General features: G+C 57.3%; 2 protein-coding genes across 2 annotated transcripts in view; both read left to right on the forward strand.

Annotated features, from left to right (window-relative positions):
• Window positions 1–1863: 1863 nt before the first annotated feature.
• On the forward strand, window positions 1864–5139 carry LOC129785097 (protocadherin alpha-3-like). The gene has a single exon (XM_055813209.1). The coding sequence runs from the start codon at window positions 1919–1921 to the stop codon at window positions 4526–4528; it is 2610 nt and encodes an 869-aa protein (XP_055669184.1). The 5' UTR covers window positions 1864–1918; the 3' UTR covers window positions 4529–5139.
• Window positions 5140–10060: 4921 nt separating this feature from the next.
• Window positions 10061–26742, forward strand: part of LOC129785095 (protocadherin alpha-2-like) — a 117134-nt gene continuing 100452 nt past the window's right edge. Inside the window, 2 exon segments of the mRNA XM_055813207.1 lie at window positions 10061–12173; window positions 12175–13233. Of these exon segments, the coding sequence (XP_055669182.1) occupies window positions 10797–12173; window positions 12175–13233 (2436 nt within the window). The 5' untranslated portion in view covers window positions 10061–10796.

Below are 26742 nucleotides of genomic sequence, written 5' to 3' on the forward strand. Positions count from 1 at the left end.
GGGAGCTGGACTCGGTGATTGCTTTGATTGGAGCAGCAAAGCAGCACTGCCTGCTGTCATTCCTTTCTTGCTGGTTCTGGGCACAGTGTGAGCAAGTGACAGAGAGTACAGATGGAGGAGCGACCTTAAAGCGTTTCTCGGAGTGGATGTGTTTGGCATCGAGGGGATGTTCTAATGAAAATGCCATGGTTCTAACTTTGTGGCTTTTGACAGGTGGGTCGTGCTAATGAGCGAGAGGTATTCCATGGGGACTAATGCCCCTGGGTGCCGAGGTTCTTGCTGTGTTGTGCTGGCAGAGCATGCCAGCCTGAAAGGAGAAGCAAGAGCTTGACTTTCAGCGTGGATGTGGAAAATGAGGCCAGAAGAATAGCTCTTCATCAAGGTGTATGAAGAATGCTTGGGAGCCGTGTTTGCCCCATGCTTTTTCAGCTTTCTTGGAGAATTAGTATACTGGGCTCTGATGGGTTTGAGTTGCCGAGAGAGAGTGTCCCCCGGGTTGTTTGGGCTCACTGGAGCCTTTCTGCAGAGATGTCGAAGTACCTGAGCGTTGAGCTTGTGCTTCAGATGGTGGTGGATTTTCTTCCATGAGAGGACAGGGGCTGTGGAGTGCGGCCTTCTTCCAGAACGGGAGGTGCAGGGGCAGTCTGTCTTCAGGAGACTGGAGGAAAGCAGGAAGGTTGTTCTCGTCTGGAGAGGTGGAAGTCGTCAGGGAAGAGGAGTGAGAGCTCATGCCAAAGGTCAAGTCCGTGCTCGATGTGGAGGGTGGTGTAATCATACAGGAAACTTGTTGGTTAAGGAGGCAAAGCAGAGTCAAAGAGAGAAGGAGAAGAGAAGGGAGGGAGGGTCAGGACAACAAAAAGAAGACAAACAGAAAAGAGTGGAAGGAAGGAAGGAACGGTGACAAGCAAGAAGAGCAAGCAATAGCCAAGCATGCAAAGGAAAGAAGAGCGGGAGTAAGGAGGAAAGGATTAGTGAGTTTATTAAAATGTCACCAGGGCTATTGCTGTGCCCAGAAATGCGTTGAGCAGAGAATGGAGGAAAGGAAGAAGGAGTGAGAAGTGGAAACCAGAAAGAAATAAAGGAAGATGCTAGGAAGAAATGGAGCAAGGCAGTAATTGAGGAAGGAAGATGACAAGGAGGAGAAAGAAAGAAAGAACCGATAAAGTAGATGACTAGCACACACCGACCTTCCCTGTAGACTCCGACGGAGTTAGTCCCTAACAGCCTCCGCCTTGGTTAGTGTCCCTCTCTCCGGCACCGGTGGCCGGTAATTAGCGCTGATGGTCCGCAATTACCGCGGACGGCCCCGGCATTGAGGGCCACCGCTGCGGCGGTGAGGGGACTGGTGATGAGCCAGCGTGGGGTAAAGGAGGGGGCATGGTGGAAAAAGAAGGGAAAGGGGCGTAAAGGAAAGGACACGGAAGGCAAGAACGAAACGGATAAGGGAGAGAAGGAGGAGGCGGAACAGGCGGAAGGAGAAAAGAGCAGAAAGAGAAGAAAGGAACGAGGCAAGAGAAGGGAAGAAAAGGAATTGTGGGAAGAAAGAAGGGGACCGTACGCAATGAAACGTCAGAAAGAGGAGGAAGAGGAGGAAGGCAGGCATGCAAGCCAAAGGCAGGCAGTGAGGAGACGGACAGCAAGAGGAAGAGGCGGGGGGAGCAGCCGAGCGAGCGAGCGGGGAGTTGGCCGGCGCGGGTCCGCGGTCGCTGTCGGGGAGCGTGCGAGGCGGCGGAGCAGCACACGGTGTCGCTGCAGGCTCAGGGACGGCGGCGGAGCGGCGCGTCGGCTCCGCCCCGGTGCGGCGGAGAGCCCGGCTGTGAGCGCGGGGGGGGGCGGCGCGGTGCGGTCAGCAGAGCGGGCGCGTCCGGGCGGCGGCGGGGAGCCGTGCGGGGCCCGTGCGGGAAGGGCGGCGGGTGCGATGGGCGTGTGGTGGGCGCCCGCGGTGCGGGTGCTGGTGCTGCAGGCGGCCTGGGCGCTGGGCGGCGGGCAGGTGCGCTACTCGGTGCCGGAGGAAGCCAAGGCCGGGACGGTGGTGGGCCGCCTGGCGCAGGACCTGGGCCTGGAGGCGGGCGAGGCGGAGGCGCGGCGGCTGCGGCTGGTGGCGCAGGGCCGGCGGGCGAGCGTGGAGGTGAGCGGGGCGAGCGGGGCGCTGGTGGTGAGCTCGCGGCTGGACCGGGAGGAGCTGTGCGGGAAGAGCGCGCCGTGCGCCCTGCGCCTGGAGGTGCTGGTGGAGCGGCCGCTGCGCGTCTTCCACGTGGAGCTGGAGGTCACCGACATCAACGACAACGCCCCGCTCTTCCCCGCCGCCCGCAAAAACCTCAGCATCGCGGAATTCACCACGCTGCCGGGGTCCCGGTTCCCGCTGGAGGGCGCGTCGGATGCAGATATCGGAGCCAACGCGCAGCTCTCCTATGCGCTCAGCCCCAACGAGCACTTTACGCTCGATGTTAAGTCCTCTGATGAAAATAGAAAATCCCTGTTTCTGGTTCTTGCGAAACCGCTGGACCGCGAGTCGGTGGCTGTGCACCGTCTGGTGCTGACGGCGAGTGACGGGGGCCGGCCGCCGCTGACGGGCACGGTGGAGCTGGTGATCTCGGTGCTGGACGCCAACGACAACGCGCCCCAGTTCAACCAGTCGGTGTATAAAGCGCAGCTGCCGGAGAGCGCTACCGAGGGGACGCTGGTGGCGCGGGTGAACGCCACGGATCCGGACGAGGGAATCAATAAGGACTTTTCTTACAGCATCGTCAGTTTGGATCCTGCCGGTAACAGAGACCTTTTCACCATTGATCCGAAGACGGGCGAGATCCGTCTGACGGGCGCCCTGGACTTTGAAGACGTGCATTTACACGAGATACAAATCGAAGCGAGAGACGAAGGCTGGCCGCCGCTGTCGGGTCACTGCAGCGTGGAGCTGGAGGTGCTGGACGTGAACGACAACGCGCCGGAGGTGTGGGTGACGTCGCTGTCGGTGCCGGTGCCGGAGGACGCGGCGGTGGGGACGGTGGTGGCGCTGCTGAGCGTGTCGGACCGAGACTCGGGGGCGAACGGTCGCGTGCGGTGCGCGGTGTGGCCGGCGTCGCCGTTCGGGCTGGTGGCGACGTTCGCGGGCTCGTACTCGCTGGTGCTGCGGGAGGCGCTGGACCGCGAGCGGGTGGCGGAGTACGAGGTGGAGGTGCGGGCGGAGGACGGCGGGGCGCCGCCGCTGCGCGCCAGCCGCGGGGTGCGCGTGCCGGTGTCGGACGTGAACGACAACGCGCCGGCGTTCGCGCAGGCCGTGTACACGGTGCTGGCGCGGGAGAACAACGCGGCGGGCGCGGAGCTGGCGCGGCTGTGGGCGCGGGACCCGGACGAGGCGGGCAACGGGCGCGTGAGCTACTCGGTGGCGGAGGGCGGCGGCGGCGCGGTGTCGGGCGGGGTGTGGCGGTCGGCGTCGAGCTACGTGTCGGTGGACGCGGAGAGCGGTCGGCTGTGGGCGCTGCAGCCGCTGGACTACGAGGAGCTGCAGGTGCTGCAGTTCGAGGTGCGGGCGGTGGACGCGGGGGAGCCGCCGCTGTGCGGCAACGCGACGGTGCAGCTCTTCGTGGTGGACGAGAACGACAACGCGCCGGCGCTGCTGCCTCCTGCCGGCGGCGAGCCGGGCCCCGGGGCCGCGGGCGAGGCGGCGTCGGGGCCGGGCTCGGGGGCGCTGTGGGCGTGGGCGGCGTGGGGGGCGCCGGCGGGGCAGGTGGTGGCGAAGATCCGCGCGGTGGACGCGGACTCGGGCTACAACGCGTGGCTGCGCTACGAGCTGTGGGAGCCGCGGGGGAAGGGCCCGTTCCGCGTGGGGCTGTACAGCGGCGAGGTGAGCACGGCGCGGGCGCTGGAGGAGGCGGACGGCCCGCGGCAGCGGCTGGTCGTCGTGGTGCGGGACCACGGGGAGCCGGCGCGCTCGGTCACGGCCACGCTGAGCGTGTCGCTGGTGGAGGGCGCCGAGGCGGCGCTGGCGGCCGCGGGCTCGTCGGGGCCGGGGCCGGGGCTGCGTGCGGCGGCGGGCGCGGAGGGCGACGCGGCGGCGGCGGCGGCGGCGTCGACGAACGTGTGGCTGGTGGTGGCCATCTGCGCGGTGTCGAGCCTGTTCCTGCTGGCCGTGGTGCTGTACGGGGCGTCGCGGTGGGCGCCGCGGGCGGCCGTGCTGTCGGGGCCCGGGCCGGCGACGCTGGTGTGCGCCAGCGAGGTGGGGAGCTGGTCGTACTCGCAGCGCCAGAGCCGGAGCCTGTGCGTGACGGACGGCGCGGGCAAGAGCGACCTGATGGTTTTCAGCCCCAACTTCCCGCCGCCGCCCGGCCCCGCGGCGAAGGAGACGCAGCCGGAGCCGCCCGCTCTGCTGGACACGGTCAGTGCCCCCCCCTTCCCCGCCCCTTCCCGCGACGCCCCTGCCCCTCTGTCGCCCTTGTCGCCCGCCCCCCTGGCCGGCGGTGGCGGTGGCCGTGCTCAGCCCCCGATGCCCGAGGGTGGTGGTCGCTGGGCAGGTGCTGCAGGCTCCTGACGGGACCGTTGCACCTGCCTTTGTGTCCTTGCCGGAGCCCCTTGACTCTTGGGGTACGGGAGGAATGAAGATCTGGCCGCACCCTGCAGCAGTTCTTGTCCACAGCTGAGGTTTGCTCATCAGCGTTTGGGTTTTTCTGTCAGAGGCTGGAATGAACGCCATTGCTGTTTAGAGCTGTTGCGACATGACCTTTAGGAAGAGTATTGCTCCCAGGGCTGCCCCATTTCCCTCTGAGCTGGCTGAGGCATTGCCGAGCATGAAGAGTCCACAGTAGAGCATCTGCCCCTTATTGTGTGTGTGATGCCTTTCTGTGTCCTTCATGGTGCTGTCATTGATGGGAAGGGTAAGCCAAAGTAGGTTTGAGCCCTGAGGTGGGAAATGAAACTGTGTCATGTCCCAGAGATGAATGTGGTAGTGGCATGAGTAGGGCCTGGACCATGTCCTGCCATGAAAGATGACCTTGTGCAGTGGGAAGACTTGCCTGCAGGAACTAGTAATCCTTGGGAAGACTGTAGGCTATGTTATAAGATGATAAGTATGGGAGATGATGTGTTTGTCTTGATAATGCATTTCCCAGAGTGGGGAATGTAGGATGCTTAGAGGAAAGCACGGGGCAGGATGGCCATAAAGGATTCTTTTAAAGATGATTGCTTCCCAGGCTCCAAGGGCCTGGAGATGGAGGCCATCTGGATCTCGAGACAGTGTGTGTTACTGAGATGCCCACAATGTCCTTGTGGTGTGTTGTCCTTGGCTGGATGCCAGGTGCCTCCCCCCAACCTGAGCTGCTGTATCATTTGTATCATTCCACTCTTTAGCCAAACACGGGGAAAAAATAAGCTGAAAAAAACCCGCTTGTGATCCAAGATAAGGAGTCAGTGGTAAAGTATCTGCCTGACACTGGGAGTGTGATGACATCATATGATCTTAATGTTATTGTCATTGATGGGAAGGGTAAGTAAAAGTAGGTTTGAGCCTTGAGGTGGGAAAGGAAGCGGTGTCATGTCCCAGAGGTTAATGTGGCAGTGGCACTGAGTAGGGCCTGTCTCTGTCCGTGTCAGAAGTTGCACTTGTGGAATCCAAGGAAAGCAAAAGGAGTTATTCTCTATCTCCAGTCAGCAGGTGATGTTCAGCCATTCCCAGGAAGCAGGCCCTCCAGCAGGGGTAGTGGTTGCTCTGTAAGACAATTGTTGTAAGGAACGAATGCCCCACCATCGTCCTCCTTTCTGTTAGCTTTTATATCTGAGCAAACATCATATGGTATGGAATATGCCATTGGTCACTTTGGGTCATGTGCCCTGGATATGTCCCCTCACAAGATCTTGCCCATCTTTAGCCTAGTGGTGTTGGTGAGGGGGAAGGTTGGAGAGACAGCTTTGGTGCTGTGCAAACACTGCTCAGCAGTGGTCAAAATGCTGCTGTGTTATCACCAACTTTCTGCGTACCAACAGAAGCACAGCACTATGAGGGCTGCTATGAGGCTCAGCCAGACCAAATAGAGTTGTCTGAGGTTCTGAAGATGCCACACCATGGTGTCCCTGGTGCTGCTGCCTGCCTGACATAGGCAACGTGTTGGTAGGAGGCGGTGAAACGCAGACTGCTGGCTGTTGCCTGATAAAAATTTACACTGCTGTAAAATGGGTTCTTTAATTTCACAGAATGAAATGAACAACAAATGAAAAGAGGGAAGGGTGCTGTGGGAGGTTAGTGCTTCAACCTGCTGTCCTTGTGTGCTGTTTTTCATCTGTAAGTAGATTCCGCACTGCTGATGCTGCCATGGTGGTTCCGTGGTCATCCTCAGTTAGGATTTGTAAGGGCACGTGATGAGGTGGATGTAACCTTTGTGGTCTTGACTTCCCCTGCTTGTGCAGTTGCACATTGGCTTTGGTAGGAACGTGTGTGTGTGGTGTGCCATTGCACGCACGGCTCATTCTGATGTGTGAATGTTCAGAGAAAAGCCTGCAGAGCAGCCCAGCTCTGGTTTTAGGTGGCACAAATTCCCCCACCCAGTTGACATGGTGAGATCACTTGCGCTTCAGCCTCTGGTGTGGTTCTGTCCAAGAATAAGATCTGTGTGGAGTGGGATCAGAGGTGTCAGAGCTCTGATCGCAGAATCCTTAAGAACTCCATTTCTATATGAAATTGATGAAAAGGCACAAAGCATCCAGGCAGATTCCGTCTGCTGTCCTTGTGTAATAGTGGTCATCTACAGGAGTTTCCACAGCCATTGATGTTGCCGTGTTGGTTCCTCGATCCTCCTCAGGCAGGATTTTAACAGGGAGGTAAGGAGGTGTGTGTGACCTTTGGGTGCTCAACTTTCCCTGCTCGTCTGGTCTCAGCAGAGATGGTGTGTCCTCTTGCCAGTGTCGACTCATTCTGATACGTGCACGTAGACACGAAACCCTGTACAGCAGCACAGCAGCACAGCTCTGGTGTTGTGTCGTGGAAATTCTCCCACCCAACTGATATTTTGGGTGTGCTTGCGTTTCAGCCTTTGGTGTGGTTCTCTCAAGGAATAAAATCCCTGCAGAGTGGGATCTGAGGTGTCCCAGCTGTAATCACAGACACTCTAAAAACGTGCAGCTCTGTGGTGTTTCCATTGGAGATTGCTGAGAAGGGGCAAAAGGCTTCCGGGTGCAGTTCATGTGTCTGGGAAGAGTCTGCCAGGCACTGTGTGGCTTTGCATTCCTCCATAGTTTCTTTCTGCCAGTTGTGAGGGAAGGTGAGGATGTGCAAAGGCCTGGGTTGTGCTCATAGTGGGGTTTAGAGCTGGGGTGTGTTGTTGGGTTAGAGCAGTATCTGGGTCTTGCCGTTGTGATCCTGCTAGTGGCACCGAGCAGGGCCTGGTCATGTGTTAAGGGTGAGGGTGACTTTGAGCGGGGAAGAGGGTTGCCTGGGGGGAATGGAGATGCTGGGTTGAACACGGCCTGTGTCATTGTGGGAGGACTGGAGAATGTCTGCTCAGCCCTGGAGATGACATTTGCCATGGCACGGGACAGAGTATATTCCAGTAGAAATCCTTGAGAAGACTCCCAGCACACACTGCTACTTTCCCACAACCTTCTCGGGACCTCCAGAAGTTCCACATATGGTAAGGCACTGGTGATCTTTGTGGTATTACTGATTGTTAAGTCACATGATAGACATGCCTTTAGTTCCTTTCTTTTGACATGGAATGTTACTGCTCAAATGGAAAATTTTGCACATTTTGGTCACGGAGCCACCCTTCACCGAATGTGTCTGTGTTATGTTTCTGCTCTGCATCTTGCTAGGCTGGGGAAGAAGTTCTCTCTCTGTTCAAGATGTTGGCAGTCCTTCGGTTTCAGTACGGTGGAATGGGTCTGGTTTCCTTCTCTGCTCTTACCAAAACCTCCCACCGTTTTGTATTTCTCTTCTCTCTCATTGGCAGTGTGTTGGTAATGGTTGGTGAGATGCAGCCTGCTGAGTTCTGCAGCTGTCAGTCAGGTTGCAGATATTTGGGTGGTTGGCCATCAGTGTAAGATGTTGCTTTTCCCACTCTCTGGAGCCGAGGTTGACATTCACAAAATGTCCTTGGCTTTCACGTCTCCCTCTTGCTTCCGCTGTGATAGCAGTACATAATGGAGCACTACGCACTGTTCAGTGGTTTCAAAGCTTTTGGAGAACCATAGTAGTTTCTTTCTTGACAGAAATCACTGTTAATTGTAAGGTAAAATGTCTCTCAGAGCCAGCTGGCCTGTCCTGAAAATGTTTCTTTTCCAGAAGAAGCAACCACGAATTCTACAGGTGAGTTTCTTGTACCTAAAGAGGCTGTGTTTGAGATACTGTACTTCTGTTCCCGTTCAGTCGTGGTACCTTCATGTTGGGTCAACCAAATGTGTCCTGGATCGTAATGCCTATAGGTTTGAACAGCAAAGCACTGCCACCTGCTTTTGTTCCTGCTTCTGCTGCTTGCAGGAACAGCATGAGCTGATGGCAGAAGGACAGATGGGGAGGACCCCAGTGCGTTTCTGGGAGTGGATGTGTTTAGCATAGATGGGATTTCATATCCAAACCTCTGTGGTCTTCCCTTTGTGGCATTTGTTTGGCTGAGTGACACATGGCTCACATTAATGATGGAGTTCATGGGTACCAAGGTTCTTGGAGTGTTATTCTGGCAGTGCGTGCCTGCCTGCAAGAAGAGGCAAGGGCTTGACATGTGGTGAGCAGCTGGAAAAAATAGCTCTTCATCGAGGTGCAGGGAGAGTGCTTGGGAGCTGTGGTTGCGCCATGCCTTTTCAGCTTTCTTGGAGGATTGGTTGCAGGTCGGGATTTCCCGAAGGGAAGACTGCCCTGGATTTCCTGAACTCTTTGGAGCCAGTTTCATGAAGGTCTGAGTACCTGGGCCTTGGGCTTTTGTCTCTGATGGCGGTGGATTGTGTTCTGATGTGGCAGAGCTGTTCTTTGCCATGTGATGGCCTTGCTGTGTTGTTTGCTGGTTCCTTGAGAGGACTGGGGGCTGCAAAGTATGTCCTCCTTCCTGAAGGTGAGAGGTGGTGAAGGGGAAGCCCCCCTGTCTTGCGTAGACTGGAGGAAAGCAGGAATGACGTTCCCCACCCGGATGGCTGGCAGGCAGAAGGGAAGAGTCATGAGAGCTCTTGTGAAAAGGCATGTTCATCCTTGATATCGAGCGCGGTGTAGGCATGTAGAAAACATTTTGTTAAAGGCAAAAATGAAAAGAAGAAACAAATATGGAAGCAGCAATGTGGAAGCAAGGGTAGGGCAGGTCAGGTAAAAAAAAAGAAACAGGAGGGGATGGAAAAGCAGAGGAAAAAGAAAAAAAATGAAGAGAGAAGTGAGAAAGGAGAGAGAGGAAGGACTGTATGCAAGGAAGAAGAAGCATGTAAAGAGAGAAAGAATGGAAAGAAGGAAGAGATGGTATGGGAGATGACCAGCATCACCGCCGTTATCTCTGCATGCCGAATGGAGGTGAGGAGCTCGGCATCCTGGGTGCTCCAAGGCGCTGTGCAAGGCTTGATGAAAGGTGGAGGAAGAGGAATGGGAGCTCATGCCTTAGGGCATGTCCGTGCTGCATGGGGTGAAGGTGATGTAGTCATCTAGAAAAGATACTGGTAAAGGAGCCAAGGAAGAGACAAAGAGAGGACAGGGACGAGAAGGTGGAAGAAGAGCAGGAAGGAAGGAAAAATGTAGAGAAAGTGAAGGAAACCAGAACGAAGCAAGCAACAGAGAGAAAGAAGATAAAGGATGATAAGATGGGTGAGTTTATTAGCATGCCCGATCGCTCTGGATTGCTGGACACAGAAAGGCGGGGAGGGACATAAAGGGAGAGATAACGAAAGGAGGAAAGAGCGGAAGAGAAGAAGTAAGGAAGGAAGGAAGGAAGATGACAAAGACGAGAATGATGAAGAAACCATTTAAGCAGATGACCAGGGCGCGCCGATGTTACCTTGCAGGAGTATCGCAGAAGGAAGGTGAAAGAGGAGGAAGGAAACTATGGGAGTAAAAAGCAAGGAAGAAGGGAAGGGCTGATGAGAAGATGTCCAGGACGGGACGACATCACCTGTAGACGCTGAACGGCTTCGGTCCCTAACAGCCTCCGCCTTGGTTAGTGTCCCTCTCTCCGGCACCGGTGGCCGGTAATTAGCGCTGATGGTCCGCAATTAGCACTGATGGCCCCGGCATTGAGGGCCATCGCCGCGGCGGTGAGGGGACTGGCGATGTGCCAGCGTGGGGTAAAGGAGGGGGCATGGTGGAAAAAGAAGGGAAAGGGGCGTAAAGGAAAGGGCACGGAAGGCAAGAACTAAAAGGATAAGGGAGAGAAGGAGGAGGCGGAACAGGCAGAAGGAGAAAAGAGCAGAAAGAGAAGAAAGGAACGAGGCAAGAGAAGGGAAGAAAAGGAATTGTGGGAAGAAAGAAGGGGACCGTACGCAATGAAACGTCAGAAAGAGGAGGAAGAGGAGGAAGGCAGGCATGCAAGCCAAAGGCAGGCAGTGAGGAGACGGACAGCAAGAGGAAGAGGCGGGGGGAGCAGCCGAGCGAGCGAGCGGGGAGTTGGCCGGCGCGGGTCCGCGGTCGCTGTCGGGGAGCGTGCGAGGCGGCGGAGCAGCACACGGTGTCGCTGCAGGCTCAGGGACGGCGGCGGAGCGGCGCGTCGGCTCCGCCCCGGTGCGGCGGAGAGCCCGGCTGTGAGCGCGGGGGGGGGCGGCGCGGCGCGGTGCGGTCAGCAGAGCCGGCGCGTCCGGGCGGCGGCGGGGAGCCGTGCGGGGCCCGTGCGGGAAGGGCGGCGGGTGCGATGGGCGTGTGGTGGGCGCCCGCGGTGCGGGTGCTGGTGCTGCAGGCGGCCTGGGCGCTGGGCGGCGGGCAGGTGCGCTACTCGGTGCCGGAGGAAGCCAAGGCCGGGACGGTGGTGGGCCGCCTGGCGCAGGACCTGGGCCTGGAGGCGGGCGAGGCGGAGGCGCGGCGGCTGCGGCTGGTGGCGCAGGGCCGGCGGGCGAGCGTGGAGGTGAGCGGGGCGAGCGGGGCGCTGGTGGTGAGCTCGCGGCTGGACCGGGAGGAGCTGTGCGGGAAGAGCGCGCCGTGCGCCCTGCGCCTGGAGGTGCTGGTGGAGCGGCCGCTGCGCGTCTTCCACGTGGAGCTGGAGGTCACCGACATCAACGACAACGCCCCGCTCTTCCCCGCCGCCCGCAAAAACCTCAGTTTACCGGAGAACTCCCCCGCCGGGTCCCGGTTCCCGCTGGAGGGCGCGTCGGATGCAGATATCGGAGCCAACGCGCAGCTCTCCTATGCGCTCAGCCCCAACGAGCACTTTACGCTCGATGTTAAGTCCTCTGATGAAAATAGAAAATCCCTGTTTCTGGTTCTTGCGAAACCGCTGGACCGCGAGTCGGTGGCTGTGCACCGTCTGGTGCTGACGGCGAGTGACGGGGGCCGGCCGCCGCTGACGGGCACGGTGGAGCTGGTGATCTCGGTGCTGGACGCCAACGACAACGCGCCCCAGTTCAACCAGTCGGTGTATAAAGCGCAGCTGCCGGAGAGCGCTACCGAGGGGACGCTGGTGGCGCGGGTGAACGCCACGGATCCGGACGAGGGAATCAATAAGGACTTTTCTTACAGCATCGTCAGTTTGGATCCTGCCGGTAACAGAGACCTTTTCACCATTGATCCGAAGACGGGCGAGATCCGTCTGACGGGCGCCCTGGACTTTGAAGACGTGCATTTACACGAGATACAAATCGAAGCGAGAGACGAAGGCTGGCCGCCGCTGTCGGGTCACTGCAGCGTGGAGCTGGAGGTGCTGGACGTGAACGACAACGCGCCGGAGGTGTGGGTGACGTCGCTGTCGGTGCCGGTGCCGGAGGACGCGGCGGTGGGGACGGTGGTGGCGCTGCTGAGCGTGTCGGACCGGGACTCGGGGGCGAACGGTCGCGTGCGGTGCGCGGTGTGGCCGGCGTCGCCGTTCGGGCTGGTGGCGACGTTCGCGGGCTCGTACTCGCTGGTGCTGCGGGAGGCGCTGGACCGCGAGCGGGTGGCGGAGTACGAGGTGGAGGTGCGGGCGGAGGACGGCGGGGCGCCGCCGCTGCGCGCCAGCCGCGGGGTGCGCGTGCCGGTGTCGGACGTGAACGACAACGCGCCGGCGTTCGCGCAGGCCGTGTACACGGTGCTGGCGCGGGGAGAACAACGCGGCGGGCGCGGAGCTGGCGCGGCTGTGGGCGCGGGACCCGGACGAGGCGGGCAACGGGCGCGTGAGCTACTCGGTGGCGGAGGGCGGCGGCGGCGCGGTGTCGGGCGGGGTGTGGCGGTCGGCGTCGAGCTACGTGTCGGTGGACGCGGAGAGCGGTCGGCTGTGGGCGCTGCAGCCGCTGGACTACGAGGAGCTGCAGGTGCTGCAGTTCGAGGTGCGGGCGGTGGACGCGGGGGAGCCGCCGCTGTGCGGCAACGCGACGGTGCAGCTCTTCGTGGTGGACGAGAACGACAACGCGCCGGCGCTGCTGCCTCCTGCCGGCGGCGGGCCGGGCCCCGGGGCCGCGGGCGAGGCGGCGTCGGGGCCGGGCTCGGGGGCGCTGTGGGCGTGGGCGGCGTGGGGGGCGCCGGCGGGGCAGGTGGTGGCGAAGATCCGCGCGGTGGACGCGGACTCGGGCTACAACGCGTGGCTGCGCTACGAGCTGTGGGAGCCGCGGGGGAAGGGCCCGTTCCGCGTGGGGCTGTACAGCGGCGAGGTGAGCACGGCGCGGGCGCTGGAGGAGGCGGACGGCCCGCGGCAGCGGCTGGTCATCGTGGTGCGGGACCACGGGGAGCCGGCGCGCTCGGTCACGGCCACGCTGAGCGTGTCGCTGGTGGAGGGCGCCGAGGCGGCGCTGGCGGCCGCGGGCTCGTCGGGGCCGGGGCTCCGTGCGGCGGCGGGCGCGGAGGGCGACGCGGCGGCGTCGACGAACGTGTGGCTGGTGGTGGCCATCTGCGCGGTGTCGAGCCTGTTCCTGCTGGCCGTGGTGCTGTACGGGGCGTCGCGGTGGGCGCCGCGGGCGGCCGTGCTGTCGGGGCCCGGGCCGGCGACGCTGGTGTGCGCCAGCGAGGTGGGGAGCTGGTCGTACTCGCAGCGCCAGAGCCGGAGCCTGTGCGTGACGGACGGCGCGGGCAAGAGCGACCTGATGGTTTTCAGCCCCAACTTCCCGCCGCCGCCCGGCCCCGCGGCGAAGGAGACGCAGCCGGAGCCGCCCGCTCTGCTGGACACGGTCAGTGCCCCCCCCTTCCCCGCCCCTTCCCGCGACGCCCCTGCCCCTCTGTCGCCCTTGTCGCCCGCCCCCCTGGCCGGCGGTGGCCGTGCTCAGCCCCCGATGCCCGAGGGTGGTGGTCGCTGAGCAGGTGCTGGAGGCTCCTGACGGGACCGTTGCACCTGCCTTTGTGTCCTTGCCGGAGCCCCTTGACTCTTGGGGTACGGGAGGAATGAAGATCTGGCCGCACCCTGCAGCAGTTCTTGTCCACAGCTGAGGTTTGCTCATCAGCGTTTGGGTTTTTCTGTCAGAGGCTGGAATGAACGCCATTGCTGTTTAGAGCTGTTGCGACATGACCTTTGGGAAGAGTATTGCTCCCAGGGCTGCCCCATTTCCCTCTGAGCTGGCTGAGGCATTGCCGAGCATGAAGAGTCCGCAGTAGAGCATCTGCCCCATACTGTGTGTGTGATGCCTTTCTGTGTTCTTTATGTTGCTGTCATTGATGGGAAGGGTAAGCCAAAGTAGGTTTGAGACCTGAGGTGGGAAAGGAAATCATGTCACGTCCCAGAAGTGAATGTGGGACTGGCCTCAGTGGGGCCTGGACCATGTCGTGATGTGAAAGGTGACTTTAAGCTGTGGGAAGACTTGCCTGCAGGAACTAGAAATCCTTGGGAAGATCATAGGCCATGTCCTAAGATGGTAAGTATGGGAGATGATGCGTTTGTCTTGAGCATCTATGTGCCAGAGGAGAGGAATGTGGGGTGCCTAGAGGAAAGCATTAAGCGGGATGGCCATAAAGGATTCTTTTAAAGATGACTGTTTCCCAAGCTCCAAGGGCCTGGAGTTGGAGGCCATCTGGATCTTGAGACAGTGTGTGTTACTGAGATGCCCACAATGTCCTTGTGGTGTGTTGTCCTTGGCTGGATGCCAGGTGCCTCCCCCCAGCCTGAGCTGCTGTATCATTTGTATCATTCCACTCTTTAGCCAAACACGGGGAAAAAGTAAGCTGAAAAAACCCCGCTTGTGATCCAAGATAAGGAGTCAGCGGTAAAGTATCTGCCTGACACTGGGAGTGTGATGACGTCATATGATCTTAATGTTACTGTCATTGATGGGAAGGGTAAGTAAAAGTAGGTTTGAGCCTTGAGGTGGGAAAGGAAGCGGTGTCATGTCCCAGAAGTGAATGTGGCAGTGGCACTGAGTAGGGCCTGTCTCTGTCCGTGTCAGAAGTTGCACTCGTGGAATCTAAGGAAAGCAAAAGGAGTTATTCTCCTATCTCCAGTCAGCAGGTGATGTTCAGCCATTCCCAGGAAGCAGGCCCTCCAGCAGGGGTAGTGGTTGCTCTGTAAGACAATTGTTGTAAGGAACAAATGCCCCACCATCGTCCTCCTTTCTGTTAGCTTTTATATCTGAGCAAACATCATATGGTATGGAATATGCCTTTGGTCACTTCTGGTCAGCTGCCCTGGCTTTGTCCCCTCCTGAGATCTTGCTGACCTCTGGTGGTGATGGTTCCCCAGGCACTATTTAGTCCTTATTACTATTGTTGGCTACTGATCATGCTGGTAACAGCTGCGGTTTCTTGTGGAAAACTCTGTCCTCCTCCTCTTTGTTTCGCCTTTGCAAGAGAGGTGATGCCAGGTGTCATCTCCCAGGTATGTGGTTTCCATCTGTGAGGCTGAAGTATTACAAAACATGAAAGCTCAGTGGCCGAGTGTGCCTTGCACTGTGTGTATGATATCATTGCTATGGTTTTTATGGTGCTTCCATTGGTGGGAACGGTTGTGGATATGTGTTCCTGGCTGGAGAAGTGGCGTGGCATACACATCAACCTCCTCAACCAAATTCTCCTATGCAGTAGATATGATTTGCTTTATTGGTGAGCTCCTCAACAATGTGCGTTGGTCTCTCTCAGCATGAAATCAATGTCCTTTGCTATTAGAGCTGTCCCAACATGACCTCAACAAAGACTGTTGCTCTCAGGTGTGTAACATTTCCATCTGAAATTGCCAAAGCATTGCCAGTCCTGAAGGGCCTGCTGCAGAGAGTTTGCTGGACACAGTGTATGGTGATACCATTTGTATGCCTTTTATGGTGCTGTCATTGATGGGAAGGGGAAGCAAAAGTTGGACTGAACCGTGGGGTGGGAAAGAAACAGTGGCATGTCACAGAGGTGCATGTGGCAGTGACACTGAGAAGGGCCTGGCTTTCTTATGAAACACTCTGTCCTCCTCCTCTTTCATTCTGCGTTGCAAGAGACATGATGCAGGGTGACAGCTGGGCCTTCCAGGTTTTCTCTCCCGGTGGTGTAATTTCTTGATTTTGTTTGGCTCTCCAGGGTAATTTTAAAAGTCAGAAAGGAAATAGGGACTTTTGCTATGGTTTTCTTCCAAGTATGTTGTTACTGTAGTTTGTGGTGCAAAGTGTTCAGGCAGAGGCGTGTGACCCAAGACAGGTGTTAGAAACGGGCATTTTCTTTTCCTGCTGCCCCTTTCTGCCAGGTTGTGGACTGCATTGCTGGCCGGTGAAATGTCGTGTCATACTGTGGCCCGTTTTGATGTTCTTTCAACGTTTGATCAGCAGTGGCAACCTTAAAGAACCCATGTAAACCTTGTTTTCAACCAAAAAAATAAACATCCCCAGACTGTCCTACCCCCTTCGAGAACATCCACCACAGTGCTGTGCTTGTTCAGCATTTTGGTTGCTCTCTTACTGCATGAAGTCAATACCCACTGCCATTAGAGCTGTCCCGATATCATGGGTTTATGAAAGGCAGGTCCCGCTTGACTGACCTGATCTCCTTCTCTGACAACATGTCCTGCCTAGTGGGTGAGGCAAAGGCTGTGGGTGTTGTCTACCTGGGCTTTAGTAAAGCCTTTGATCTTGTTTCCCACAGCATTCTCCTGGAGAAACTGGCTGCTCGTGGCTTGGGTGGGTGTACTCTTTGCTGGGTAAAAGGCTGGCTGTCTGGCCAAGCCCAAAGAGGGGTGTTGAATGGATTTAAAGTGAGTTGGGGGCTGGTCACAAGTGGTGTTCCCCAGGGTTCAGTACTGGGAGGGGGGCAGTTCTGTTTAACCTCTTTATCAGTGGTCTGTGTGACGGGATCAGGTTAAGTTTGCAGATGACAGCAAGCTGGGCAAAAGTGTGTATCTGGTTGAGGGTAGGAAGGCTCTGCAGAGGGATCCAGACAGGTTGGGCCAGTGGGCTGAGGCCCATTGTATGGGGTTCAACAAGGCTCAGTGCCAAGTCCTGCACTTGGGTCACAACAACCCTCGCAACACTGCAGGCTGTGGGAAGAGTGGCTGCAAAGCATCCCAGAGGAAAAGAACCTGGGAGCGTTGTTTGATGGCTGGCTATATATGAACTGGCAGTGTGCCCAGGTGGCCCTGAAGGGCCCTAGCATCCTGGCTTGTATCAGAAATAGTGTGGCCATCAGGACAAGGGAAATGATTGCGCCCCTGTACTCTGCACTGATGAGGCTGCAGCTTGAATAACAGTGTTCAGTTTTGGGCCCCTCCCTGTGAGAATGACATTGAGGTGCCAGAGTGAGTCGGAAGAAGAGCAATGAAGCTGGGGAAGGGTCAAGCCCAAGTCTTATGAGGAGCGGCTGAGGGAACTGGCATTGTTTGGTTTGGAGAAAAGGTGGCTTGGGAGACCTCTACAACTACCTGAGAGGAGGTTGTAGCAAGCTGAGTGTGGGTCTCTTTTTCTCAAGCAGCGAGTGATAGGATGAGAGTAAATGGCCTTAAGTGGTGCCAGAGGAGGTTTAGATTGCATATTAGGAAACAATTCTTCTCCTAAGAGTTGGTCAAGCATTGGAACAGGCGGCCCAGGGGAGTGGTTGTGTCACTGTCCCTGGAAGTATCTGAAAGATGTGGTGCTTAGAGACATGGTTTAGTGCTGGACTTGGCAGTGTTAGGTTAATGATTTGACTCGGTGGTGTCTAGGGTCTTGTGCAACACAAATGATTCTGTGATCATCTTTGGAAATAGTATTGCTTGGAGGTGTGTAAGATTTCCATCTGAGACTGCTAAAGCATTGCGAAACACGAAGGGCAAGCTGCAGAGAGTCTGCTGGACACGGTGTATATGACACCGTCTGTATGCTTTTCCATAGTGCTCTCACTTACAAAAAGGGTCTGCAAAGCTGGGCTGAAAGGAAACTGGCATGTTTGTGGCCATGACTGTGGCAGTGGTGCTGAGTGGGGCCTGGGCGTCTCCTGATGCGAAGGGTGATCTTGAGCAGTGGGAAGACTTGCCTGAGGGAACTGGAAGTTTGATGTTCTCCATGCTGTTCCTGACAGGTGAGAAGTCATCTGCCATATGCAGCTTTGGTCACTTGCTTTTAATGGGGAACGGTGTTGGTCAAGCAGAAGCTTTTTCAAATTTGATCAGATTTGGCCAGCCTTCTCTGAATCTCTCTTTGGTTACCTCTTGTGGGAGAAGAGAATGGAGAATGTCTGATCATTCCTGACGGGAGATGAGAGAGACGTATGAGAGGAGGATAGAGAATGTCTGAAGAGAGCTGTATGTGAGGAGGATGGAGAATGTCTGATCTGACAGGAGGTAAGAGAGCAACTGGGTCTTACAAAGGAAAGTAAGAAAGATAAACACGGCTATCTAGTCAAAAGGTGTTTAATGATTATGGCTTTTGTTGACTGCTGGTGATGCTGGTAGTAACTGTGGTTTGTTTTGGAAAACTTTGCCCTTTTCCTCTTTGTCTCTCCTTTGCAGGAGTGGTGATGCCAGTTGGTATCTCCCAGGTGTGTGATGCATCTGAGATGGGTGAAGCATTGCCAGACATGAAGGGTCACTTATAGAGAGTCGCCTGAACCCTGGGTATATGATACCATGTGTATGGGTTTTATGGTGCTTTCATTGATACGAATGGTTGTGGATGTGCATTCCTGGCTGATGAAGTGGAATGACATACACTGGCTTGTTAATGATGTTCTTTACATTTTTACATCAGCAGCCACATGTATACAGAAGCCCTGGAAACCTTCTTTTCAACAAGACCCCACAGCCAGCAGAGAAAGAAACAGAACCTCTAATAACAAACACCCAAACCGGAATTCTCCTATGGAAGCAATATGATCCGTTACAGGGGAGTGCTTGTCAGCGTGTGGTTGGTTGTATCAGTGTTATGAAATCTTACCGTTGCCATTTAGAGTGGTTCCAACATCACCTTTGGTAGGGCAGAGACTGCTGGACTTGGTGTCTCTGATAATATCTGTATGGGGTTTTTATGGTGCTCCCATTGCTGGGAAGGGTCTACAATATTAGGTATGAGCCCTGGAGTGGTAAAAAGAAACAGTGGCATGTTGCAGAGCGGAGTGTGGCCGTGGTCCAGTGTAGGGCCTGGTCATCCCTTGCTGTGAAGGCTGACCTTGAGAAATGGGAAGACATGTCTGAGGGAATTGGAAATCCTTGGGAATACCATGGGCCATGTCTTGCAGTGGTCCCCTAGTCACTATTTACTGCCCTATTAGCATTGCTGACTGCTGATCATGCTGGTGTCATGTGTGGTTTCTTATCAAAAACTCTGTCCTCTTCTTTGATTCTCTTCTGCAAGAGTTGTGATGCAAGATGACAACTGGGACGTCAGTGTTGTCTCTTTTGGTTGGCCCACCCACATCACTGCGAAAATAGGGAAGGTATTGGGGACTTTTATGATGTTCTTTATCCAAGTATGTTGTTACTCTGCCTGGTAGGATGAGGTGTTTAGGAAGAGGAATGTGATGAAGGAAGGTGTTTCCTTTTTCTTTTCCTGCCCTTCTGAACTGGATTGTGGGCTTGTGTTCTTGGCCAGGCAGGTAGTGTGACCATACACTGGCCTGCTTTGATCTTACTTTAATGTTTCCACCAGCAGCCATATCCTTACAAAACCCCTGGAAATCCTCTTTTTTAGAGAAAAACAAAAAACAAGCCAATCCATACTCAACACAAATTTTTCCAGTGCAGTAGATCTCATTGGTGACACTGATGTGTTCATCAGCATTTGGGTTGCTCTTTCACAGCACAAAATCAATGCCCTTGGCCTTTAGAGTTCTTCATAGATCACCTCTATAACTAGTATTGCTCCCAGGTACGTAATGCCTCTGCCTGTGATTGGTGAAGCCACAGGAGCGTGTGGCATGTGGTGGAGGTGAATGTGGCAGTGGCGCTGAGTAGGGCCTGGCCACGTCCTGATGTGTAGGGTAATCTTGAGCAGTGGGAAGACTTGCCTGAATTGGAAATCCTTGGGAAGACCGTGGGCTATGTTGTAAGAGAGAGTGGGATGTGAAGTGCTTGTCTTGAGAACACGTGCCCCAGAGTGGGGAATGGAGGATGCCTAGAGGGTTAGAAAGTGAGCAGAGTGTTCTGGCCTGGGATCCTTTCCCAGGCTGTAAAGGTCTGAAGCGGGAGGCCTTCCTGATCATGAGGTAGTGTGTGGTATTGAAGTGTCCACAGGATCCTTTGAGTTGATAAGTATCTCCCAGCAGACAGTCCCTTGTGCTGCTGCCCGCCTGAGGTAGGCAATGTGTTGTTAAAGAGGGGGTGACATGCAGGCAGCTGAACACTTTCTGCTGAGCTTCTTGATTGCAGTTTTGGGGAATGAATTTTGAGAGGGTAACTCTTCAATCTGCTGTCATTGTGTAATGGTGGGCATCTACAGGACCTTCCACAGGCTTTGATGTTGCTGTAATGGTTCCTTTGTCCTCCTCGTGCAGGATTTGTAAAGGGCATGTGAGGATGTGGGTGTAATCTTTGTGTTCTCGACTTTGCCTACTTGTGCACTCACACACCTGACCTCGGTAGAGATCGTGTGTCCTGTTGTCACGCACGGCTCATTCTGATGTCTGGGACATGCACGCTAAACCCTGCAGAGCAGCCCAGCTCTGGTTTTCTATAGTACAAACTCTCCCCCAAGTTCACATTGTGAGTGCACTTGCACTACAGCGTTGTGTGTTGTTCTTTCAAAGAATGAAGTCCATGCAGACTGGGATGAGAGCTGTCACAACTCTAATGACAGAATCCGTAAGACTCAGTTATGTCCTGCTCTGTGCTGCCTCCATGTGAGATTGCTGAAAAGGCACTGAGCATTCAGGACGAAGCTTACGCAGCTGGGAAGAGTCTGCCAGCAGTGAGGGGCTTTGCATCACTTGGTTCTTTGTGGCAGTCGTGAGGGAAGGTGAGGATGTGCTAAGGCCTGCGTCATGCATATAGGAGGGTGTGTTGTATTGTGGCAGTGATTCTGTGAGTGGCACCAGGTAGGGGCTGGGCATGCATCAGTATGAGGGTGACCTTAGACAGGGAAGAGTTTTGCTTGAGGGAAATGGAGTCGCTGGGAGGACCATAAACTGTGCCATTGGGGAAAGTATTGAGAATGTTTGCTTAGGTGAAGAACCCATTTCCCAGGGCATGAGACAGAAGATGACAGTAGAAAACATCAATAAGATGCTTTGCAGTTAGTGCTAATTGCCTGGGATCCTCTCAGGGCCTCCAGATGTTCTGCATATCCTTGTGCCCTGTTGTTCTCCTCTTGTGTTTCAATACAACATAGAATGGGATTCTTTGGTTCTCTTCTCTGCTGTTATCAGGAACTTTCACCCTTTTGTTTTTCTGTCTCTCACATTGGCAGCGTATTGGTAACAGTGGAGATGAAATGCTGAATTCTAGCAGCTGTCAGATGGTGGCAGATACTTGGGTAATTTTCCATCAGTGCCGAGAATGGCTTTTTCAATCCCCTGAGCTGAGCTTGACGCTGGGAGAATGTCTGTAGCTTTCTGGTGTCCCTCCTACTTCCCCTGTGATCACAGTGCATAAGGGAGCACTGTGCACTGCCCAGTGATTTCAAGGCTTTTGCAGAATGTGGCTCGTTATGTCCCATCCACCTTCCAGAGAAATCTCTCATGATGTTAAGCCAAAGTGCCCCTTAGAACCAGTTCCTCTCCCCTAAACATGTTTCTTTTCTGAAGAAGCAACCAGTGATGCTACAGGTAAGTCACTCGTGAGTTTGAGAGACAGCTGTACTTCTGTTCCTGTATAGGCATGGTATCTTCATGTTGGATGGACTGAATGTTGCCTGGATTGGGAGCTGGACTCGGTGATTGCTTTGATTGGAGCAGCAAAGCAGCACTGCCTGCTGTCATTCCTTTCTTGCTGGTTCTGGGCACAGTGTGAGCAAGTGACAGAGAGTACAGATGGAGGAGCGACCTTAAAGCGTTTCTCGGAGTGGATGTGTTTGGCATCGAGGGGATGTTCTAATGAAAATGCCATGGTTCTAACTTTGTGGCTTTTGACAGGTGGGTCGTGCTAATGAGCGAGAGGTATTCCATGGGGACTAATGCCCCTGGGTGCCGAGGTTCTTGCTGTGTTGTGCTGGCAGAGCATGCCAGCCTGAAAGGAGAAGCAAGAGCTTGACTTTCAGCGTGGATGTGGAAAATGAGGCCAGAAGAATAGCTCTTCATCAAGGTGTATGAAGAATGCTTGGGAGCCGTGTTTGCCCCATGCTTTTTCAGCTTTCTTGGAGAATTAGTATACTGGGCTCTGATGGGTTTGAGTTGCCGAGAGAGAGTGTCCCCCGGGTTGTTTGGGCTCACTGGAGCCTTTCTGCAGAGATGTCGAAGTACCTGAGCGTTGAGCTTGTGCTTCAGATGGTGGTGGATTTTCTTCCATGAGAGGACAGGGGCTGTGGAGTGCGGCCTTCTTCCAGAACGGGAGGTGCAGGGGCAGTCTGTCTTCAGGAGACTGGAGGAAAGCAGGAAGGTTGTTCTCGTCTGGAGAGGTGGAAGTCGTCAGGGAAGAGGAGTGAGAGCTCATGCCAAAGGTCAAGTCCGTGCTCGATGTGGAGGGTGGTGTAATCATACAGGAAACTTGTTGGTTAAGGAGGCAAAGCAGAGTCAAAGAGAGAAGGAGAAGAGAAGGGAGGGAGGGTCAGGACAACAAAAAGAAGACAAACAGAAAAGAGTGGAAGGAAGGAAGGAACGGTGACAAGCAAGAAGAGCAAGCAATAGCCAAGCATGCAAAGGAAAGAAGAGCGGGAGTAAGGAGGAAAGGATTAGTGAGTTTATTAAAATGTCACCAGGGCTATTGCTGTGCCCAGAAATGCGTTGAGCAGAGAATGGAGGAAAGGAAGAAGGAGTGAGAAGTGGAAACCAGAAAGAAATAAAGGAAGATGCTAGGAAGAAATGGAGCAAGGCAGTAATTGAGGAAGGAAGATGACAAGGAGGAGAAAGAAAGAAAGAACCGATAAAGTAGATGACTAGCACACACCGACCTTCCCTGTAGACTCCGACGGAGTTAGTCCCTAACAGCCTCCGCCTTGGTTAGTGTCCCTCTCTCCGGCACCGGTGGCCGGTAATTAGCGCTGATGGTCCGCAATTACCGCGGACGGCCCCGGCATTGAGGGCCACCGCTGCGGCGGTGAGGGGACTGGTGATGAGCCAGCGTGGGGTAAAGGAGGGGGCATGGTGGAAAAAGAAGGGAAAGGGGCGTAAAGGAAAGGACACGGAAGGCAAGAACGAAACGGATAAGGGAGAGAAGGAGGAGGCGGAACAGGCGGAAGGAGAAAAGAGCAGAAAGAGAAGAAAGGAACGAGGCAAGAGAAGGGAAGAAAAGGAATTGTGGGAAGAAAGAAGGGGACCGTACGCAATGAAACGTCAGAAAGAGGAGGAAGAGGAGGAAGGCAGGCATGCAAGCCAAAGGCAGGCAGTGAGGAGACGGACAGCAAGAGGAAGAGGCGGGGGGAGCAGCCGAGCGAGCGAGCGGGGAGTTGGCCGGCGCGGGTCCGCGGTCGCTGTCGGGGAGCGTGCGAGGCGGCGGAGCAGCACACGGTGTCGCTGCAGGCTCAGGGACGGCGGCGGAGCGGCGCGTCGGCTCCGCCCCGGTGCGGCGGAGAGCCCGGCTGTGAGCGCGGGGGGGGCGGCGCGGTGCGGTCAGCAGAGCGGGCGCGTCCGGGCGGCGGCGGGGAGCCGTGCGGGGCCCGTGCGGGAAGGGCGGCGGGTGCGATGGGCGTGTGGTGGGCGCCCGCGGTGCGGGTGCTGGTGCTGCAGGCGGCCTGGGCGCTGGGCGGCGGGCAGGTGCGCTACTCGGTGCCGGAGGAAGCCAAGGCCGGGACGGTGGTGGGCCGCCTGGCGCAGGACCTGGGCCTGGAGGCGGGCGAGGCGGAGGCGCGGCGGCTGCGGCTGGTGGCGCAGGGCCGGCGGGCGAGCGTGGAGGTGAGCGGGGCGAGCGGGGCGCTGGTGGTGAGCTCGCGGCTGGACCGGGAGGAGCTGTGCGGGAAGAGCGCGCCGTGCGCCCTGCGCCTGGAGGTGCTGGTGGAGCGGCCGCTGCGCGTCTTCCACGTGGAGCTGGAGGTCACCGACATCAACGACAACGCCCCGCTCTTCCCCGCCGCCCGCAAAAACCTCAGCATCGCGGAATTCACCACGCTGCCGGGGTCCCGGTTCCCGCTGGAGGGCGCGTCGGATGCAGATATCGGAGCCAACGCGCAGCTCTCCTATGCGCTCAGCCCCAACGAGCATTTCGCCCTGGATTTGCAAAAACCGAATGATCGAAATGTAGTACCCGATCTTCTTTTAACGAAACCGCTGGACCGCGAGTCGGTGGCTGTGCACCGTCTGGTGCTGACGGCGAGTGACGGGGGCCGGCCGCCGCTGACGGGCACGGTGGAGCTGGTGATTTCGGTGCTGGACGCCAACGACAACGCGCCCCAGTTCAACCAGTCGGTGTATAAAGCGCAGCTGCCGGAGAGCGCTGCCAAGGGGACGCTGGTGGCGTGGGTGAACGCCACGGATCCGGACGAGGGAGTTAACAGTGAGGTGACATATACTGCGACCAATTTCATTCCCCCGAGTGGAAGAGATGTGATTACCGTGAATCCGATAACAGGGGAGATCCGTCTAACGGGCGCCCTGGACTTTGAAGACGTCAGTGTATTTAATTTTCGTATTGAAGCCAGAGACAAAGGCTCCCCCCCGCTGTCGGGTCACTGCAAGGTGGTGGTGGAGGTGCTGGACATAAACGACAACGCGCCGGAGGTGTGGGTGACGTCGCTGTCGGTGCCGGTGCCGGAGGACGCGGCGGTGGGGACGGTGGTGGCGCTGCTGAGCGTGTCGGACCGGGACTCGGGGGCGAACGGTCGCGTGCGGTGCGCGGTGTGGCCGGCGTCGCCGTTCGGGCTGGTGGCGACGTTCGCGGGCTCGTACTCGCTGGTGCTGCGGGAGGCGCTGGACCGCGAGCGGGTGGCGGAGTACGAGGTGGAGGTGCGGGCGGAGGACGGCGGGGCGCCGCCGCTGCGCGCCAGCCGCGGGGTGCGCGTGCCGGTGTCGGACGTGAACGACAACGCGCCGGCGTTCGCGCAGGCCGTGTACACGGTGCTGGCGCGGGAGAACAACGCGGCGGGCGCGGAGCTGGCGCGGCTGTGGGCGCGGGACCCGGACGAGGCGGGCAACGGGCGCGTGAGCTACTCGGTGGCGGAGGGCGGCGGCGGCGCGGTGTCGGGCGGGGTGTGGCGGTCGGCGTCGAGCTACGTGTCGGTGGACGCGGAGAGCGGTCGGCTGTGGGCGCTGCAGCCGCTGGACTACGAGGAGCTGCAGGTGCTGCAGTTCGAGGTGCGGGCGGTGGACGCGGGGGAGCCGCCGCTGTGCGGCAACGCGACGGTGCAGCTCTTCGTGGTGGACGAGAACGACAACGCGCCGGCGCTGCTGCCTCCTGCCGGCGGCGGGCCGGGCCCCGGGGCCGCGGGCGAGGCGGCGTCGGGGCCGGGCTCGGGGGCGCTGTGGGCGTGGGCGGCGTGGGGGGCGCCGGCGGGGCAGGTGGTGGCGAAGATCCGCGCGGTGGACGCGGACTCGGGCTACAACGCGTGGCTGCGCTACGAGCTGTGGGAGCCGCGGGGGAAGGGCCCGTTCCGCGTGGGGCTGTACAGCGGCGAGGTGAGCACGGCGCGGGCGCTGGAGGAGGCGGACGGCCCGCGGCAGCGGCTGGTCATCGTGGTGCGGGACCACGGGGAGCCGGCGCGCTCGGTCACGGCCACGCTGAGCGTGTCGCTGGTGGAGGGCGCCGAGGCGGCGCTGGCGGCCGCGGGCTCGTCGGGGCCGGGGCTGCGTGCGGCGGCGGGCGCGGAGGGCGACGCGGCGGCGTCGACGAACGTGTGGCTGGTGGTGGCCATCTGCGCGGTGTCGAGCCTGTTCCTGCTGGCCGTGGTGCTGTACGGGGCGTCGCGGTGGGCGCCGCGGGCGGCCGTGCTGTCGGGGCCCGGGCCGGCGACGCTGGTGTGCGCCAGCGAGGTGGGGAGCTGGTCGTACTCGCAGCGCCAGAGCCGGAGCCTGTGCGTGACGGACGGCGCGGGCAAGAGCGACCTGATGGTTTTCAGCCCCAACTTCCCGCCGCCGCCCGGCCCCGCGGCGAAGGAGACACAGCCGGAGCCGCCCGCTCTGCTGGACACGGTCAGTGCCCCCCCCTTCCCCGCCCCTTCCCGCGACGCCCCTGCCCCCTGTCGCCCTTGTCGCCCGCCCCCCTGGCCGGCGGTGGCGGTGGCCGTGCTCAGCCCCCGATGCCCGAGGGTGGTGGTCGCTGGGCAGGTGCTGGAGGCTCCTGACGGAACCGTTGCACCTGCCTTTGTGTCCTTGCCGGAGCCCCTTGACTCTTGGGGTACGGGAGGAATGAAGATCTGGCCGCACCCTGCAGCAGTTCTTGTCCACAGCTGAGGTTTGCCCATCAGCGTTTGGGTTTTTCTGTCAGAGGCTGGAATGAACGCCATTGCTGTTTAGAGCTGTTGCGACATGACCTTTAGGAAGAGTATTGCTCCCAGGGCTGCCCCATTTCCCTCTGAGCTGGCTGAGGCATTGCCGAGCATGAAGAGTCCGCAGTAGAGCATCTGCCCCTTATTGTGTGTGTGATGCCTTTCTGTGTCCTTCATGGTGCTGTCATTGATGGGAAGGGTAAGCCAAAGTAGGTTTGAGCCCTGAGGTGGGAAATGAAACTGTGTCATGTCCCAGAGATGAATGTGGTAGTGGCATGAGTAGGGCCTGGACCATGTCCTGCCATGAAAGATGACCTTGTGCAGTGGGAAGACTTGCCTGCAGGAACTAGTAATCCTTGGGAAGACTGTAGGCTACGTTATAAGATGATAAGTATGGGAGATGATGTGTTTGTCTTGATAATGCATTTCCCAGAGTGGGGAATGTAGGATGCTTAGAGGAAAGCACGGGGCAGGATGGCCATAAAGGATTCTTTTAAAGATGATTGTTTCCCAGGCTCCAAGGGCCTGGAGTTGGAGGCCATCTGGATCTTGAGACAGTGTGTGTTACTGAGATGCCCACAATGTCCTTGTGGTGTGTTGTCCTTGGCTGGATGCCAGGTGCCTCCTCGAACTACGGTGTCATTCCTATCTACAGTCAAACACAGGGAGAAAATGAGCTGAAAAAACCCCACTTGTGGTCCAAGATAAGGAGTCATCAGTAAAGTATCTGCCTGACCCTGTGTGTGTGTGATGCCTTCATATGTTCTTAATGTTACTGTCATTGATGGGAAGGGTAAGCAAAAG

The sequence above is a fragment of the Falco peregrinus genome, chromosome 8 (assembly GCF_023634155.1).
Source record: "Falco peregrinus isolate bFalPer1 chromosome 8, bFalPer1.pri, whole genome shotgun sequence".
Lineage (NCBI taxonomy): Eukaryota > Metazoa > Chordata > Aves > Falconiformes > Falconidae > Falco > Falco peregrinus.

What these genes read in the sequence shown, in the direction of transcription:
- LOC129785097 (XM_055813209.1), top strand. Translation starts at nt 1,919, where the DNA reads ATGGGCGTGTGGTGGGCGCCCGCGGTGCGGGTGCTGGTGCTGCAGGCG.